The 17,624-nt window shown below is 40.5% G+C and overlaps 3 protein-coding genes across 6 annotated transcripts in view; 1 reads left to right on the top strand and 2 right to left on the bottom strand.

Annotated features, from left to right (window-relative positions):
- Positions 1-3,810: 3,810 nt before the first annotated feature.
- LOC121083909 (cytochrome c oxidase assembly factor 5) lies at positions 3,811-7,243 on the bottom strand. The gene is made up of 3 exons (XM_040584772.1): positions 7,136-7,243; positions 6,637-6,720; positions 3,811-4,494 (listed from the first exon to the last, which is right to left on the bottom strand). Exons 1-3 carry the CDS (start codon positions 7,235-7,237, stop codon positions 4,453-4,455), a joined length of 228 nt encoding a protein of 75 aa, XP_040440706.1. The 5' UTR covers positions 7,238-7,243; the 3' UTR covers positions 3,811-4,452.
- UNC50 (unc-50 inner nuclear membrane RNA binding protein) lies at positions 7,236-11,850 on the top strand. 3 transcript variants are annotated; one of them, XM_040584769.1, is made up of 6 exons: positions 7,236-7,459; positions 7,972-8,252; positions 8,753-8,873; positions 10,666-10,805; positions 10,882-10,983; positions 11,543-11,850. In XM_040584769.1, the coding sequence occupies exons 1-6, from the start codon at positions 7,236-7,238 to the stop codon at positions 11,677-11,679; spliced, it is 1,005 nt and encodes a 334-aa protein (XP_040440703.1). In that variant the 3' UTR covers positions 11,680-11,850. The 3 variants fall into 3 exon arrangements, with proteins under 3 accessions (XP_040440703.1, XP_040440702.1, XP_040440704.1); XM_040584768.1 differs by having other exon boundaries at positions 7,969-8,252; XM_040584770.1 differs by lacking the exon at positions 7,236-7,459 and adding an exon at positions 7,562-7,583 and having other exon boundaries at positions 7,969-8,252.
- A 2,030-nt stretch (positions 11,851-13,880) lies between these two features.
- The window catches only part of MGAT4A (alpha-1,3-mannosyl-glycoprotein 4-beta-N-acetylglucosaminyltransferase A), an 83,514-nt gene continuing 79,770 nt past the window's right edge, over positions 13,881-17,624 (bottom strand). For both annotated transcript variants that reach the window (XM_040584766.1, XM_040584767.1), the window contains exon 16: positions 13,881-17,570. In XM_040584766.1, coding sequence (XP_040440700.1) covers positions 17,544-17,570 — 27 coding nt within the window. In that variant the 3' untranslated portion in view covers positions 13,881-17,543. The remainder of the gene's footprint in view (positions 17,571-17,624) is intronic.

Below are 17,624 nucleotides of genomic sequence, written 5' to 3'. Positions count from 1 at the left end.
TAACAATAGCGATATTGCAAAAATAGGTTTGGGTATCTTGTTCTAAATCACAGAGATTAGCTTGTATCCTTTCCTCTGCTACTAAAAATCTTTTAAGAAATTATCCCCTTCCATTTCACTGCAGCCCATTAGGACCTACAGGCAAAGAAAGAACACGGCACGTGAAAGCTTTCATCAGGGCAAACACACCTCAGCTTGACATAAAAATATTATTTCAATGTTTATCTATTAAAAAAATTATTACTTGAAATATATCACCTGCTACTGACATCCTTAAGCAGCTATTAAAATGCCAATCTTGTTGCTTCTTCTCCTTTCAGTGTTTAAGGGCATTATTAATCAGCCTACTGTACATCCTGAAAATAAAGCAGAGTCTACGTCAAGAAGCTGCTCTCCATGTTTACAGAATTTTCTTCTACAGAGCGTCAACCAAGACATTGTGAGGCATACCACTTACAGAAATAACTGGTTAATAATTTTCTGAAGATATCTGCAGCAAAACCATCCAGAGACAGATAATTCAGCATGAACATTTGGAAGAAGAAAAAGGAGAAAGGATCTTAAGGCTTCTGGTTACCACACTGTCAACTACAATTTATGACAGAAACTGAACAGCCATGCCCCTCAGCTTTAGACAACAAGATATGTATTTAGAACACACACGCATATCCTAAATGACCACATACCAAGTGACAAGGCAGCGTGAGTACTTGTGAAATTCTTCATGCCAACAAAGCTGCTACTGTTCTAAGTTTTCCAACCAAAGGCTTAAATGGATCCTGCTTGCCACCTACATTTTGTGACACTTAGCCCTCTTCTGAAGAGCAGAAGGTGTCAGCCTAGTTTGTTCCAGGCTTCCACCAAAATAATAGTAATTTTTAAAGTTTGCTTTGGAAAAAAGCATTATCATCCAACCAGCTCCTCCCCAGAAACTTAAAAGTGAAGAGAGAATACACAACCAATTTCTTGTACCAACCAGGGAATAATGAAGCTCTTTGTAATACAAATGCACACATTCCAAAAGCAGAAAAGCTTTCAAAAGTATTTTTTTTAAAATGGATGTTCTGTCTTTCCTTTTAAGAGGTATAACTTAAATAATAAATGCATGCATACTTATTAAACACCAACCACGTTCTCTCACTTTTTAATATACCTACACATGGGCCTTTAAGTAGATTCTGCTTAAACTACATGCTTATAGCTCATAATGAAAGAATAAAGTTAAGGACCAAAAAAAATTTTAAACCAGAGTAAATGACTATGGCCTATTTTTGATCACAATAAGCACGCCAGTAGTTCTACAACATGCATTTACAGCTATGTAAGTAGAAACATGTTTGTAGGAGTGGACCACGGAGAGAACATGTTAGGTGATGAAACTACATGTAGTAACACAGACAGGTCCTAATGCTGACAGCGCCACAGTCTGCAACATGAATCTCAACAGCATTCAGCACCCTTTGACTCTGCCACGATTTAAACAAATGGGAGAAGTGAGAGCAGCAGTAAAAGGTTTTTGCAAACCGCACCCTGTACTTAACACGAATTATTATTAGCACTGCATATATTTGTGATCCTAAAACCAGCAAGAGCCTTTTGGCATGATTCAACCTTTTGTCCTCAGCAGTTCAATTTCACAGATTCAAATACATTGCATGTTCAGTCTTAAAAAATCTACCATAGTCTAGAAATATATATGTATTTTTTTAACAAAAGCCAGTGATATAGCACAAGGTATGAGACTTAAAAATATCAACACATTCAAATAAAAACATTTTGTGCATTAGGAATAATGCCAAAATTATAATACACAAATTCATAGTACCTAGGGCTTTCCATTAACAAAACAAATTCTTTTTCACACAAGAAACATTCATAGCTCTCAAGCAGGACAGTACTCAAATTCCCAAGGCAATTATATAGTCCTTTTTAAACAGAATATTACGTTACACAATACTGGACTTGAACAATGAGAGTCTCTCAAGCAAGTCAGTATTTTGATACATATTATATGTATTTTTATACTGTCCTGGATAGCCTAGTGAACCCTTAGGAAGTTTCAACACTAAGATTCTATTTGCTCAAATAATACATGTATTCTGTTAAATCAATTATTAAATCCTTAAATGTCCAACAGCAAACACTGTGTTCAATTTTTACACTTGATCTCCACTAGATAAAGCCAATTACTAAAAATAACTTTAACTAGTTGTCTGTTCCTTTCCAAAAGGAGTTGCTGCAACACCATTAGGTGAGGCTGTGTGATTACACCTGAAAAAGGAACAGATCACCTGAACGATCAAGCCCACAGTCCACTAAGGCAGGATAGACCACAGAAGTGTCCCTGACTACCAAACCCACACACCATTCCCACTCTTCTCTCTAATTGACATTTAATTACATGTCAAGTGGCTTTGAATTTGGTTTTACTCCCATTTTTATTTTTTCTTACCCCCATGGAGAAAGCTTGTGACTAGTACTTTGAAATCAGAATGCTAAGCTAAGAATATTCTCATAGACATCAATTTTAGCATACGTAAAGATATAATAGGGAAATTAGGCTGCAGAAAACAAAAGGATGTTTACAGCACTTCAACAAAGAAACTAGCTTTTACACGATCAACGGACATGAAAATGTGAAATCTGTGTTGATTTACAATCACAAAAATAATACACATACAATGAATATAAACATACTTTGATCACAGAGCAGTTGCTTAAGACAGACAGAAATAATGAACATGCACTCGTTCACTGAAGTCATCAGTTTTACAAACAATAAATGTTGGGAGCATCTGTTCAGATGAAATTTAAATCAGTCACGTGGCTATAAGCTTAGCCAAGAAAAGGAATTGTGACTCTCTCACCTCTCGCTATTTCCTGATCTTGTTTCTAATCACCTTATCTGAAGTTATTTGTTTCCACATATAAGAGTTGCACTACCATTTACTTCTTAAAGGCTTCTAAAGACAGAGAAGGAAGGAGATAAAGACACTGAAGGAAGGAAAGAGAAATATTCTTCAGAAACAAATCCTTACACAGAACCAGCACATATCAACCATAGTCATGGCTTAAGCACTATTTAATGCTTGTTACCCCCACAACTCCCACTTCCTTAACAAGGTGAGGCAAGAGACTAATTGATAGATGTTACTATGTAGGTCTCAAAGAACACTGTCATGGCTGCAGACAGATCTGCCACAATCATCCTCGATCAAAGGAAAGCAAAACAGTATTTTCCTCTATTAATTTCTTCGCTTTTTCAGTGCAGCTGTTTTATAACTTATGAAACTACAATAACATTTGACTAAGCACAAAGAATTCTAAAGGAAGAGCAAGTAGCAGAAACTAGTTACATATTTATATGAATATGGAGGGAAATTTGAAATTTTTACATCCATAAAGCAAATCATAGAATTCAGAAAGTAACACCAAGAAAAATGCTCACAAAGTAAATTTGTAGAACACGTCCTCCCATAAACACAATTAAGTCCAGATCATCATCCCTCACTTGTACTTATGTTTGGATTAGTATTTAGACACTTGCTTGGAAAATAATGCAGAAATGCAGACTCATTCCGGGTCATCTCAGAGTGGCTTAAATGCTGTTGCAAATACTTCCAAAACACAGTAAAAGTGCCATGGTCTCCTTAACCGTTAGCCTGAGGAACACCTTTCACCCATCCAAAGATACACAATCCAGGCATACAGCTTTCAAGCCACTGACTAGAATAATTCTGTAGTTCTCTTGCACTTGTGTCAAAACAACGAGAAGACCAATTACTGAACGATAAATCAGACAACTTTCAATTTAGAGTAACCAAATTTTAATCTAGATGTCCAACAAGCCTAGACTGTACTAATAACCATGTACATCAATCATCACATTACATGGAATCTGTAGTAAAAGGAAAGAGACGCCAGCCTTGTATATGTAGGACTGCAAAAACATCACCACTCCTACTACTGCAGGTTTATTGGGTAACAAACCTACTGGGGAGGAAGCAGCTTGCACGCAGATTTCACAACCTTGGTCAACTCCTCACCTCTGAAAAATCCTGAGGTACCCTCTGGGATACCAGTCAAGTAAACTCCCACTTCTGTGTCTTGTATTATTTGTAATATTAAAACATGATCAGAATTAGTAGAATCACAAAAGGCAACTTCACTTCAAAAACCTTCTGCAGCTTATTCTGGATTTTATGTATTTTATTGCAAGTGCATGACAAATATCCATTTTGGCCAGAACTTGCAGTTTATGCTCATCTTTTTAACATTTAAATGCATATCCAGGTCAATCTATTGGAATACTCAGGAGCAGATATAGTAGACACCTTCCACAAAAAAACTGCATGAAAGGATGCAGCCGATACAATCTTCTTACTTTAGTCTCCGTTTTGCTTAAAGTGCTGATGAACCCTGACTTCCCATGGCTGAGTCTCCACGAGGACTTCAGTACCCCTTCCTTCCTCTGAATCTTGCTCTGGTATCCAACTGAAAATTGAAGTCAATATATTAAAAACATGTATTTTGCAAAAGAAACACTTTAGAGTGCTTGCGCTATCTTGGCCCCTTGTAACATCAGAAGAAAGCAGAGAATAAAGCAGAAACCACTGTAAAGAAAATTAGTGATGTAGCAAACAGACCACAGGGTTCTTCCAATGAAACAGACTTTGTATTATTTTAAGTATCACACAAAATATGTGATAAGCATCCTGTGCATTCTGAAATAAACAGTGTGATAACACAAATGACAGAACAGCATAGTTGGATGGCAAGGAACACATGAAAACAAGGTAGTGTAAATCTGCTTAGATCTGGTTTTCCAAACTTAACTGGTAAGCTGAAGGAGGAAAATTCAGATTGGGTTGAAGTGGGAGTCACTGCAAATGTCAGTGAGGACAGTGATAACTAAATACAAGAAGTTTCTGGTAAGAAAAGAAATAAAGCCTGAAATAATATTCAGCTTGTAAAATCTGCAGGTTTATTCTTGGCTGTTACAAAAAAGCATTTAATGAAAGGCAAAAAATTACAGTACAGCTACAATAAAAGCTACAATAAAAGCTACAGTGCAACACTTACAGAAGCTAAATTGCAAGTTCTTTCTCAGTGCAGCAGAAAAAGATACTTTAAATCTTAAGAGAATTCTTCTGAATTTAGATAGTCAGTCTTGAAGATAGCAGTTACAGATTGCAATTCAGGTATTAGATTGAGGAGGTATCTTCTACCTCCATTAACTAAGCCTCTTTCAGAACTCAGAACAGTCGCAAAATCTTTAAATAACTGAACTACACAATGACACAGGTTGTCCAACAACCAAGCAGCTTCCATTTTAAACTTGTACCTACTTTAAAGTGTACTAAAGTTTACTCCTATGCTAAGACATTGTATTTCCTTACACACAAAACAGTATCTAGGCAAAACCTGTAATGACTTTAGCATATTGTAAACTATATCTGCATTTAGTGTTTAACTTGGTTTTGGATACTCTTCAAGCCTCACTATTACACCAAATAACAAATTTGGCAGAGCACAATTCTTGAAATTTACAGAGTTAACAGGACCAGAAAAATATCACTTATCAGCCTTAGAATTTGGGGCAGTTAAATAGAGACATGCAAGAGCCAGGCCTCTTCCCACATGACTGCTGACAATTAGCTAGAAACTCAGTTTCATCAGGCTCCTTTAAGAACCTACTGGCAGAAAGACAGGCACATCATCTGGAGACACCTATATTGCTATTGCAGGGTCAAATAGGTACTTCAAGCACTAAGTACATAGCATTTTTTTCCTGTCCACAGAACTAATTTTTTTGTCACTTTATGGATTAATACAGTTCATAAAGGAGAGGTACAAAAAGCTACTGTGACTTAAATCACGCAGAATGAAAGAAAAATTTTAGGTTCAGTTTCGGCTGTATATTCTTCATTTTGTAATCACGTTTGCTAAAAATAAAACGAGCCCTGCACTACCCATGCTTAGAAAGTTTTGATACCATCTTTACCACACCTTAACTCCTTTTTTAAATGCCAGAGTAACACAAGATTCTGGACAAGGAACTCCCATCATGAGAGAAACTTTAACTACATTTTTAAAACTGACTTCTTGCTATCATACTTGATAGCTCACTATATAAGAACTCCCAAAAGCATTACCGATCATGAATTCAAGCCCTCCAAGAAAATCAATGACGGCACAACCTGAATGCAAGAGCCTGGTTCAAGAGTGAAAGTCTCTTTTTTAACAGAATATCCTTTTCAACTAGAAGTTCTCTACACACACCTCTTCCAATGGCTCCACAAGACAAAAATTAGCTTATCAGTATCTTCTTGCACAATTACTGATCTACGGATACTGTTTAAACCAAAGCTTTATCAAAACAAGTATCAAAATAGGGGGGGGGTTCCACCTCATGTCACATTCTAAGCCTAATTCAATCCAAATATACATTTCCCCCATCTTTCTCATACTCTGCAACTCTGTTTTTCCTTCATGAAAAGGAGCGTACTAAATTCAGAGGCAAGACCTGTTCTGCTTGGCCGACCCCAGCTTTACTGAATTAAAGTGGTCTTCAGAAAACGGTAAAGGACAGCAAGAATTCAGGCTGCTAACAGCAAACACACCACAAACACTTACCATCGATCTTTTGCATGCAAAAAACGTCATTTGCAAATTCCTACAGTGTCCTTCCCTCAAGCATTGTTTAGGGCTTTTGTTCTCCTGTTAGATGGAAAATAAAAGATTAAAAACTGAATGGATTTCTGCAGCTTGTCGAAGAGACATTAAAATACTTCAGACAAGGCCTGCTCGGGGTTTTGCTACGGTACGGTAACTCGCTCTTTCCTCTTAAATCGCTTAACCTGCTTAAAACAGGGATTGGCAGGCTCGAAAGGCGCGACAGAACACCCCCCGCCGCGGGCGGGCTCACGCCAGAGGAAGGCCGCCTCCCCCCGGGCCCGGCAGCAGCTCCCCCCGCCAGAAGCCGGCCCCTACGCCTGGGAAGGCGGCGGGCGCCGGCTCACACGGCGGCCGCCCGCGGCCTGGCCCCTCGGGGCACCATCCCCTCAGGGCTCAACGGCAGCGACGGCGGGGCCGAGGGCGGCGGGGCTCGTCCCGGGAGGGCAGCAGCGCTCACCTGCAGGACGCAGGGGCTGTCCAGCAGGCACTGCCGCAGGTCCTCCCGCACCCCCCCGCAGGCCTGCCCGTCCTCCTCCTTCTCTTCGTAGTACTTGGGCATGGCGGCCGGGCCGGCTCTACGCCTCGCTGCGGCCCGCCCACACGCCGCAACAGGCAGCAGCCGCCATCTTGCGGCCCGGAGCCCCGGCAACGCTTCCGGCGGCTCCAGGAAGGGGCGGGGCGGCTCCAGGAAGGGGCGGGGCGGCTGCGCCGGGGACGTTGCCGGAAGGGCGGCGGGCGGCGGCGGGTGTGGCGGGGGTCGCGCCGCGAGCCGGGGCGGCAGGTGAGCCCCCGTCCTGTCTCCGCCCGCAGGGGGGCGAGCGGTGCGGAGCCCGGCGGCGCGAGCCTGGCTGCTGCGGGAGAAGGGGGGCGGGGCGGGGCAGGGCACCTCCCGCCCCGGCGCTGAGGTGCGGGGCCCGCTGGGGGGGGCAGGCGGCGGCTGTTTGCGGGGCGGGGGTCGACTCGGGCGGTGCCGGGCCGGCGGGGGCGCCCAACAGCGACCCGGGGAGGCCGGTAACCCTGCCCCGGCCCTGGCTGCGCCCGCCGGCCCTCAGCGCCTTGGTTCACCTCTGCGGGCCCCGGGGGGGGCCCGGGGCCGGGGGGGCGCCGGCCTGGGGCCTCCCCCGCTGCTTCCCCGCACCCGCACTGCCTGGGCCGAGCCCGCAGACGCGCAAGTTCTTACACTCGGGCGTGTTTTCTGCGAGCCGGGGGGCGCCGGTGCGGCCTGCTTTTTTTGCTTTTATCCCGCGTTACGTGCGAAACCAAACGCGTCTTCTGAAATTCCCGTTCCAGCAAAATGCTGCCGACCACTTCGCTTAATTCCCGGAGCCAGGGCAACGGTGTGCTGAGCCCCAGGGATGCTGCGAGGCACACGGCCGGGGCAAAACGCTACAAGTACCTGCGGAGGCTCCTCCACTTCCGGCAGATGGACTTTGAGTTTGCCCTTTGGCAGATGCTATACCTCTTCGTTTCGCCACAGAGGGTCTATAGGAACTTTCACTACAGGAAACAGACCAAGGACCAGTGGGCGAGAGATGATCCGGCTTTCCTGGTGCTCCTCAGTATCTGGCTCTGTGGTGAGTGCGGGGAAATAGGCATGGACACTCGTGGCCCTTCTGACAACACACACACAAAAAGGACCAGTCTATATGCATTGTCTTTTCATTGAAGTAGAAAATGACCTAACCATTTGGAAGCTAAGGTGGGCATTAGAAAACAGAGGAGGTATGAATAATACCGTGCAGTCTTGAATTGTCTCTCTATTGCAACTAATTTTCTGTTACATTTCAAACTGTGTCATTCCCTGTAACTTTATGGACAGGAATAAAACCCCATGCTGCACAGCAACGCTTTAGTTAAAAAATATTGAACATTTTGTTTATCCGAATGTTACAGATAAAATACTGTTTTTATGATAAAAGCCCTAGTGAGTTTCTGTATATTGCAGAATTAAGCTATAAACAAAATGTCTCGTAATTTTTGGACTGAGCTGCAAATGCAGTAAGTATTATTGGGACTTTAAGAACTCATGCTTTCTTTTCAACAGCTAACTTTAATAATCTTTTTTTCCTTTCAGTGTCTACTGTGGGATTTGGATTTGTGCTGGACATGGGTTTTTTTGAAACAATAAAGCTGCTACTTTGGGTTGTATTCATAGACTGTGTGGGCGTCGGCCTCCTGATTGCAACTCTAATGTGGTAAGTCATGATGTCTGAAACTGAGCTTAGCATTGCTGTTTGGACACAGACAGTCCTCTGCTGTTTGCAAGAACTTGCTTCTCTGTTTGGGTCAAAATTAAAAAGTATGTATTGATTATAGGTTTTGTGCTGTTGTTTCAAAACATTGCTGTAAAAATGAGCATGTCTTTTCCTGCAAAAGATGAATGTTAGAACGCCTGTGTTATGATGTACATTTCAGATTGTTTTCTTTCTTGAGCTGGTTAATCTTCAGCAATAATGCTAAAAAAAAAAGTGGTGATCAGAATTCTTCATTCCTTTTTTTGATTGAACAGCTTAAGTAATGTAAACCTGAGGATGATTAGGTTTAAATAGAGCAGTATATGATTGACCCATGCTTCTTGCTGAAGTTTTTAGCTATTTGCACTGCAAGCAACGTCTGCTCTATCCCATGCATGTTGGCTTTGTTGCTTTGGTGGTAGTTGCTGCGAGTTTCATCCTATAATATCCAGAGACTTACAGAAGCGTAGTGGCAATAGCGAGTCAGTTTATAACCCAGGCCTCTCAGCACCTTATAGGTGTGTCTGCACCACCAAGTCAGCCATGAAACAACAGGTCAGTGTTTCCGCCCTGTAGCAAGGGGAGGGCACCAAGGAAAGAATTCTTACTTTACCAAGAACTTAAGGAAGCAAGGGCACCTAAAAGACATCTTAGTAATGGAGCTGACACCTTAAACTGATGCCAATCAGAAAAGGGATGGATTCCTTACAGTAACCTCAGGAACTCCTGCTTGTAGTTGCAAAATTCAGGATGAGGCACATACAAGAACTGTAGCTGATAAGTGAAAGGTCCATCTGACCTACTCTCCTGTCTGGGACAGCAACCCATAAATTGCTTGGGGGATGAGCATAGAGTAATGCTTTCCCCCCATCCTGCAGCAGTTTGTCACTGGATGCAGTCTCCTGAACCAGAAAGACTATTAATCTGCTGGTTTTCCTGTCCTTTAGGCCTCAATACCAGTCACCTGGCTCCAGTCTGGTTCAAGTCCCCTCTTCTAGTGCAGGCTCACCGCTTTTTTTTTTTCTCTCAAAACCCCCTTATTCCTAATGAGCCTAACCCCCTTCTTGCCTTGCTTCACCTTGCAACCCAGGCTCTGCCTCTGACCTGCCCTTGGCACAAAGAGTGTGTCGAAGGAAGCCACCTTGAAAGCTCAGGCCTCTTAGCTTATTTCTGAGCATGTATTGACTTCTTGTTCCTCTTCTAAACGGGATAAATTTTCTGATGTCAGCAGAACTTCAGCTGAAGAAAACACAGTGGTGAGGTTTGTTCTGTAGTCTGTAACACCAGGCATTGCACATCCTGTTAGCGCTTCTCTTCAGTAAGAATGGGCTCACCTTAAGGGTGCTAACCTGCCCTTCCTGTCTGTGCAGCGCCCCGTTTCTGCAGAGGTGACATAAACCATCAGCGAGCTGTGCTGGTCAGGCCCAAGCACTTTCCTGAAGTCGTGTCTGTGTGTGTACAAACAGAAGTGGCACACTGCCTGAGAACTTGTAAATGCATTGGTAATTCTAGCACTGATCTATTTTATGTTTCTTTCAGCTGCCTCTTGAATGCGAGGGATGTGATTACAGTTTTAACACAAATATCGTAATGGTAGCCTGGTCTGCATAATTCTCACGTATTTCCCTTCCAAATAGCAGAAACTTTGTCAGGGTAGAGGGTTAGGATCACATACGGCTTACTATCTCAGATCAGTGTTTTGTCAGTCAGCTTTATAGATTCACATTAACCATGTTCTCATCTTTCCATGTAGGTTCATTTCTAATAAATACTTGGTGAAGCAGCAGAACAGAGACTATGATGTGGAGTGGGGATATGCCTTTGATGTTCACCTGAATGCTTTCTATCCACTTCTTGTCATTCTGCATTTTATCCAGCTGTTTTTCATCAACTGTAAGTAGAATATTTTGTTTTCTCTGCTTCAAAATTGTGCTCTATCAAACCTGCTGAGACCAGCTGTCTCTTTCAGATGTCATCATATCTGATTCTGTGATTGGGTATTTTGTTGGGAATACATTATGGCTGATTGCAATCGGCTATTATATCTATGTGACATTCCTAGGATACAGTGGTGAGTAACGGCAACTTCTTTTCTATTTGTTTGACTAAAACCAAGAGCATGATTTTAGTCTATTAATTTTATTTTAGTCTGTTTAAAGCAGAGGCTCAGCTGGGTGTTGGAAGTAATTCTTTCCTTGTGGTAAAAGAAGTGTGATAGAAATCTACCCATCTATTACTTGTTATCAGCTGGGTGGACATTGTAACCAAAGAATTTCTATTCTTCATCATACCAACTTCCCTGTTTGTATTAGTGCCACAACTTGTTTTTCTTGTTCCTCTGTAAATCTACTTCAGAATGTTTGTATTGGATAAAAATTCTGTAGCGACTAACAGTTTTAGGTAAAAGAGTTTCCCAGGGTATTACCTATACTAATTAACTCGGGTACTCTTCAAGTCTGTGATAATGGTAGGACAAGTGGAGCAGAGATGACAGACCTGCCCTCCTAAGGAGGCTGGCAGAGCAGTACTGTGTTTCCTTGCCATCTTCCCCCAAGGCCATTCCATCTGAAAGCTCATTTTTCTGAAAGAACGCTACTTTTACGCTTGCTTCATTGTTGCTTCTGTTTCAGCATTGCCCTTTTTGAAGAACACAGCTATTCTTCTGTATCCGTTTGCACTTCTCATCATGCTCTATTTGATCTCATTAGCATGTGGATGGAACTTCACCAAGATGCTTTGTTCCTTTTATAAGTACAGGGTGAAATAAAAACCGGGACTTCATGTATCTAATGTTTATTTTGTTTTTATCTCAGCTGTCTTGACAGTAAAGGAAAAGTTAAGAACATTTTGTAAATGATTGTAAATTTCTCTTTATTGTAGATAATTGTGTAAAAAAGTTTGAAGTGTCCTTTTTTATTAAAATATTTACAACAGTAAACATGTTAGCAATTCTGTTCAAATACTTTTGCAGTACATTCCTAGAAACAATTTACTTGTACATCTCTGTAGCTTAAATTTAACTGCAACAAGTCTATTTAGCATAACTCTTACTGCAGATATTTTGCACATACTGGCATAAGCTCTACATTATCAGGGTTTTAAGTGACACCAAAAAGCAGTTTTACTTCAGAATAATATTGGAATACCTTGCCTTGGGACTGTGTGAAGGTACAGATCTTAGAGTGTTGCAACGGTAAAGCAACATTACCTGTCTCGAGATACAGAACTGTCCCCTCCTTTCATGAAAGAACTTGGAGAACAGATTTATTTTAATGACTACTTCAAATATACATGGACAACTGGCACACAGAAGAAACAGTGATGAAAGGCACAATTAACATGACCCATATCAGGTTTCCAAATATAGCAGCAAGTTTTTAAACCCAATCTCTAGAAGTCCAGTGAGTGTTACTACATCCACCATTACGAGTGGCAGGTCAATGAACATGGAAGGGGAGTACAAGTTTAGTTGGGCTACGAGGGTGGGCCTGTGGCAATGCCTGCAGCTGTAAAGTCCACAAGGCAGGAGGATAAACTGACCATCACAAACAGTATCTTCTGGAAAATGAAGATGACAACTTTCCAAAGCGGTGTTCAGTATGAAATGTGAGCACTAGGATTCAGTTTCCCAAACAACACGAGAGTAAACTGGTTACAGTAAGACTTAATTTCAATACTAGAATTTGATCTCTAAGGAAAAACTATATTTATCTTAAAATACCAAATATGCTGGCAGTGCATCTTACAGTACTGTGTGTTTCAGCCACTGTTAAGGCTCGAAGAGAATTGTCTCCTCCTCTCAGCAGATGCTGAGCAATGTTCCCCTTTTAACAAGGAAAGCACTGAACTGCTGATCCGTGGAAGGTGAAGGATTCCAGCCAGGACCTGCTCCCACGCTGGCTAACAGCACGAGCTCCTGTCCTGCAGGCAGCTGTGGCCTAACTACACCTTTTCCCGAACAAGAATCCTAGCACCAGTGATCACCCACTTCAGTTCAACAGTAAAAATAACTTCCTATTTAGTGCCCAGTGGCAGGACACCACTGAAATCAATGAAAGACTCGGGGCCTGCACACCTTCCCTTTAGAGATACCAAAGTTTGTCCCTTTGAAAGAAGGCTTCGTCATTCTCAAAATGAAGCTGCTTCAAGTTCTAGCAGCATACTGTTTACAGCAGAAATCAGCAAAAACATTAAGGGACCACTAAGGTCAGGGAAGTGACACTCTCAAAGACTAGTTCATCAGGTCTGTGTGTTTCTTATGTCAGCAATCAATGCTAGCCTGAAAACCAGTTGTTTAATAGCCTTTCAGCATTATGCTGGTGATTGTAAAGATGAATTAAAAACACAGGGGTTTTTTCCCCTTTCTACTACAGTTACTTGCTTTAGCTTTTTCAGAATAAATCCTTCCTAGTAAGAACAAATACTGAACCTAGGGTTAATTTCAGGGGAGCAAAGTTTCAAGTGATTCAATTCTTCTTTTCCCCCTCAAGACTAAAATAATTCCAAATTGGAAGCAAACTACAAATTACTACAATACTTCATCTGCAGAAATGTTTCCAACAAAAAAACCAAAGATTACTGAAATTATAATATACTTTGGAAAAAATGAAGAAAAGATGTTACACAGTTGTTTGACTTTGCCAAAGACTAACCCCACTCCAGCCCATTCAAGGAATCGTGTATCACATGGGCAAAGTATAAACTGCTTTGCTCTAAACTGACTCAAGGTATTTAGAAACTGCTTTTGGAACAGCCAGACAAGCGGTGATACAGCAGGAGAGTCCAGTCTTTTATTGGTCCATGAATAATTTATTTATCCATTTGAATTTTTCTAAGCCATCTTTCAGCTAAGAAAAAACAAATGTATCTATAGAAGAATTTCCTATCAATGCAAATACATGGCTGAGATGTCCGCAAAAGCGCAAAGCCTTATACAGTGCTTTAGAAAAACTCTTATTAATTAAAAAAAAAAAAAAGTGCTTATTTGGGATCACATCCTGTTCACATTATTTACAACGTTTTCAGTAGGACTACCCACTGAACGAGCAAAGCAAGATTATACTGACAGTCTTGTATTTCCTTGGTCCAGAGCAATTCTGATCAACTCAGAAAAGCCAGCACTCATACCAGCTGGTCTGGCATCCAGTATAAGAATAATTTGCCCAGATAATGAAGGTTTCTGCTAATGCCTTTGGTTTCACAAAAGTTCGCTTTTCTGAAGCTTTAACAGCATCAGAAGGAGCCTAACAGGATAATGCAGTATATTTTGAAACATTTTCCATTATTTGATTACTGTAAGACTCAGTGGCCTAGAGGTGATTTTTAAGGTCACAACAAAAAGAACTTGAAATTAAATGCATGTAGGAAAAAATCTTCCAAAAAATCAGGTAACAGGTTTAAGATGCTGAGAAACCCCTGTGGTAATACCGTAACTTAGGACTGAGATGTGTAAGAGACACCAGCCCCTCTGGAGTGTACAAAGTCATAAAGAGTGCCCAAGCCAATGGCTGTTGAGCCAAACAGCTGAAGCGTTGTTTCACCATAATTCCAGGAAGGAGACTTCCAACACTTCAGCCTGACTTGGGGATTGGAATTGGAAAGGTAGAAAGCCTAAAATAGTTGTCTGCAGAAATAGTTAGATAGGAAATATTTTCCCTGCTTTTTCTATTTCTCAGCAAAATTTCCAAGCAAATCTGCAGAACTATCCGATTACACCAGGTCTGAATGTAACTGAATTTACAAAACATAATTTGTCTTAATGTGGCACATTTATTTAGAGAGCATATAAGCTCAGGAACATTTAGAGTGTTAAAGCAGCCCAGAGTATTTCCAACTCCTGCTAATACAATGTAATAAAAATGCAACAATCTTCAAAAAAAACCCCCACATATTTTACTAAGCACTACTTAATTTGTTGTCTTGATAAGTATCATCTCAACATTTTTGAAAACGAAAATACACTGTTAACCAGAGTCCTGCAGTCAATGTGGTAAGGGTTCTATATATTTAAATATATTAGCAATGATTCATCTTAACCACTGTGAAACATCAGGAACAGTGGTGCTTTGAGAATAAGCACACAGCTTTCTTATATAAGTGGTACCAGTAAACTTTTGAACTCATGGAAAAAGATGAAAGTCACCGTCAGCAAAACTACTTATATTAACAAACTGCAATATCTAACATATTTCTGCAATCTAAATTGTTATAAATAGCTATAGCTTAAATTACTTGCATCATTCATTCACAGGCACAGCTGAGAAGAAAACCTAAATATTTTCTTAGACCTTTACTAGCTAATGTGTAATAAGAAGCCATTGCATGGCAATAATTTGATGGCATGGCATTAAACATCTAATGAATGGGGCTGTGGCACCACAATAGGTGAGACTCACACAGGATTCTGAGCCTATTCACCCATGTTTCTAAATCCAAGAATAAACTCCATTTATGTGGCCAGTGGGTTAGCTTATGCCCACAGTCTGTACGGGCAAGACAAGCTTTCCAAGTAACGTTTTATTTACACCATCTGATGCAACCAGAAAAAAGTAAACAAGGCCTGCCTTGTAGCTTTCTGCTTTTCTTCAAATTATGCCAGTCAATCTAAACAGAAGGTCTCACCTCTGTGTACAAATCTTGTCTTCCCTGTGTCCATAGACAGCACAGCTAAACCAAAATGACTCTGGTCTGTAGAAGTAGTTAAGCTCTTAAACTTGAAAATTGCTGAAATGTCAAAGCTACAACACAATTTTCCCACAAGGCAGAAGAAAAGACTCTGTATCCCAGTGGTGATGGCTTGCAGTGCTGGACAGTCAGGTTTAGGCTCCTGATCCTTATAAATATGTCACAAAAAAGAGGCCAAATCTATTAGTCGAACTTTCATCCTGGAGATACAAATTCAAGATTTAGATCAGGGACCCCGCAACAGGTTTTGTGTATCTGTGCCCTGACCATGGATTGCAAAGGTCTTTTGCAGCCTCAATGATTCTATGATTCTGTGTTGGGGATAACGGAGGTTTTTTTCTTTCCTCCCACGGAAAACTGGGCCAGCTTTTGAGATGTCAGTTCCAGGAGGCTAGTTCACAGCGCAGCTGAGAATCCCCAAGCCAGGGAAGATGCCTCCCTTCCAATGTCAATCAGGCACTTTGTTCCTATTAAAGAGAGGAATTTCTGCCTCTCTTCTTCCTGATCATTTCTGACTAGATGACTTAAATCTTCCCATGCCTGTGTCTTTACACCTAAGCAGCTAAGCAGAATCAGAGCAGCCGCAGCATTAGTACTGCCTGCAACAATTCTGCTCTGGATTTAATCCAAACCACTTTCTGTTCCTGACACAGTTTCTGATTCATTTAAGATCAGTGTTGTTTTCCTTGAAATGAAAAGGCAGGGTAGTAACTTGAGGCCAAACTCAGTTCCTACTAAAAGTTAGTGCAAGGTTACTACACCGATCACTAAAGGAGTCAAACTGATACCTTGCTTCTTGAACAATGGAAGAAAACAAAAATAAACCGTGACTACTGACTGTAATGTATCTAAAATAAATGCTGTGGTAACTGATCTTTTTAAAAGAAGGCTTCTGTAGATCAAATGTATTAACTACTCTTAACACTTCTGATAAAAGGTAACTACTCTGTCACTCCAAAGCAAAGCTGGAGAATGATTTTTTTTCAGTACAGAAAATGAATCTGTCCAGGCTAGGAAATGTCTACAAAGATTTTTAGAAAGAACTGTTTGCAATTGAAAAAATTCTTCTAAAATGCAATGGATTCAATCTAAAATCACTGCCGATTTAGTACATAATATGAAACAAGACATTTCAGCATGCTTTTTATGTGGCTACAAACTGTACATAGTGGAATTTCATAGCCCCAAAGAATAATGCTCTTCAGAACTCTGTTAATGCCTCTGAACATCATTCAGATTCTGTGTACAAAACTACATAATTTAGAAACTTAATCTAGTTTTTTTAAACATGGCAGTATATTTGAAGTATGGTATTAATTTATGTTTGCATCTCCAAAGAAAAATGTAGAAAGATAACTTAAACTAGAGAATTCATAAAAAAAACTATATCAATTTAAAATTTTACTGCATAAAAATATGTACTTTTCAAATTATTTTAATAAATTAAATATCCCTAACATTTTTAATATATATCCCTGACAGTCTAAAAAAGAGGGTTCTTGTTATAGAAAATAAATGGAACTCCGAAAGTACCCCCTTCATAAAACATATTTAGCAATAATTATATTTTTTCTCTTCTTCAAGGAATGTAACAATATGTACAACTTCTCTATATTACTATACTATCAAAATAGTACAGGTTAAGTGTAGCAGGGTTCTGTAACCATAAGATGGTAAAGTCACATTAAAGTGGAGGACAACTTAGGCCTCAGACGAACGTTATCAGTGTAGAGCATCAGTTTCTGGATGGATCAGATAAGAAGGGGTAAGTACAATCTTCTCATCTACAGTAGATTTCACAAGAGGTAGAGTTCAAGTGAAAATGAAAGAAATTTGGAATAAGGTGCATGCTCAGTATTTTCAATTTGTGACTTCCTAAGGATGTCTGATTTTATAGGAAAAGTTTTCAAGGATTCTTCCTTTTTCCTCTAAAGCAGATTTCCATGATCAGTTTGTAATCTTTTTAATATGAATCTGAAATAAGAGAATCAGAAAAAAAGAAGTCATGTTTTAGGGTAGTACATTTCT

The sequence above is a fragment of the Falco naumanni genome, chromosome 2 (assembly GCF_017639655.2).
Source record: "Falco naumanni isolate bFalNau1 chromosome 2, bFalNau1.pat, whole genome shotgun sequence".
Classification (NCBI taxonomy): Eukaryota; Metazoa; Chordata; class Aves; order Falconiformes; family Falconidae; genus Falco; species Falco naumanni.
This window is presented reverse-complemented; position numbering and strand designations above follow the sequence as displayed.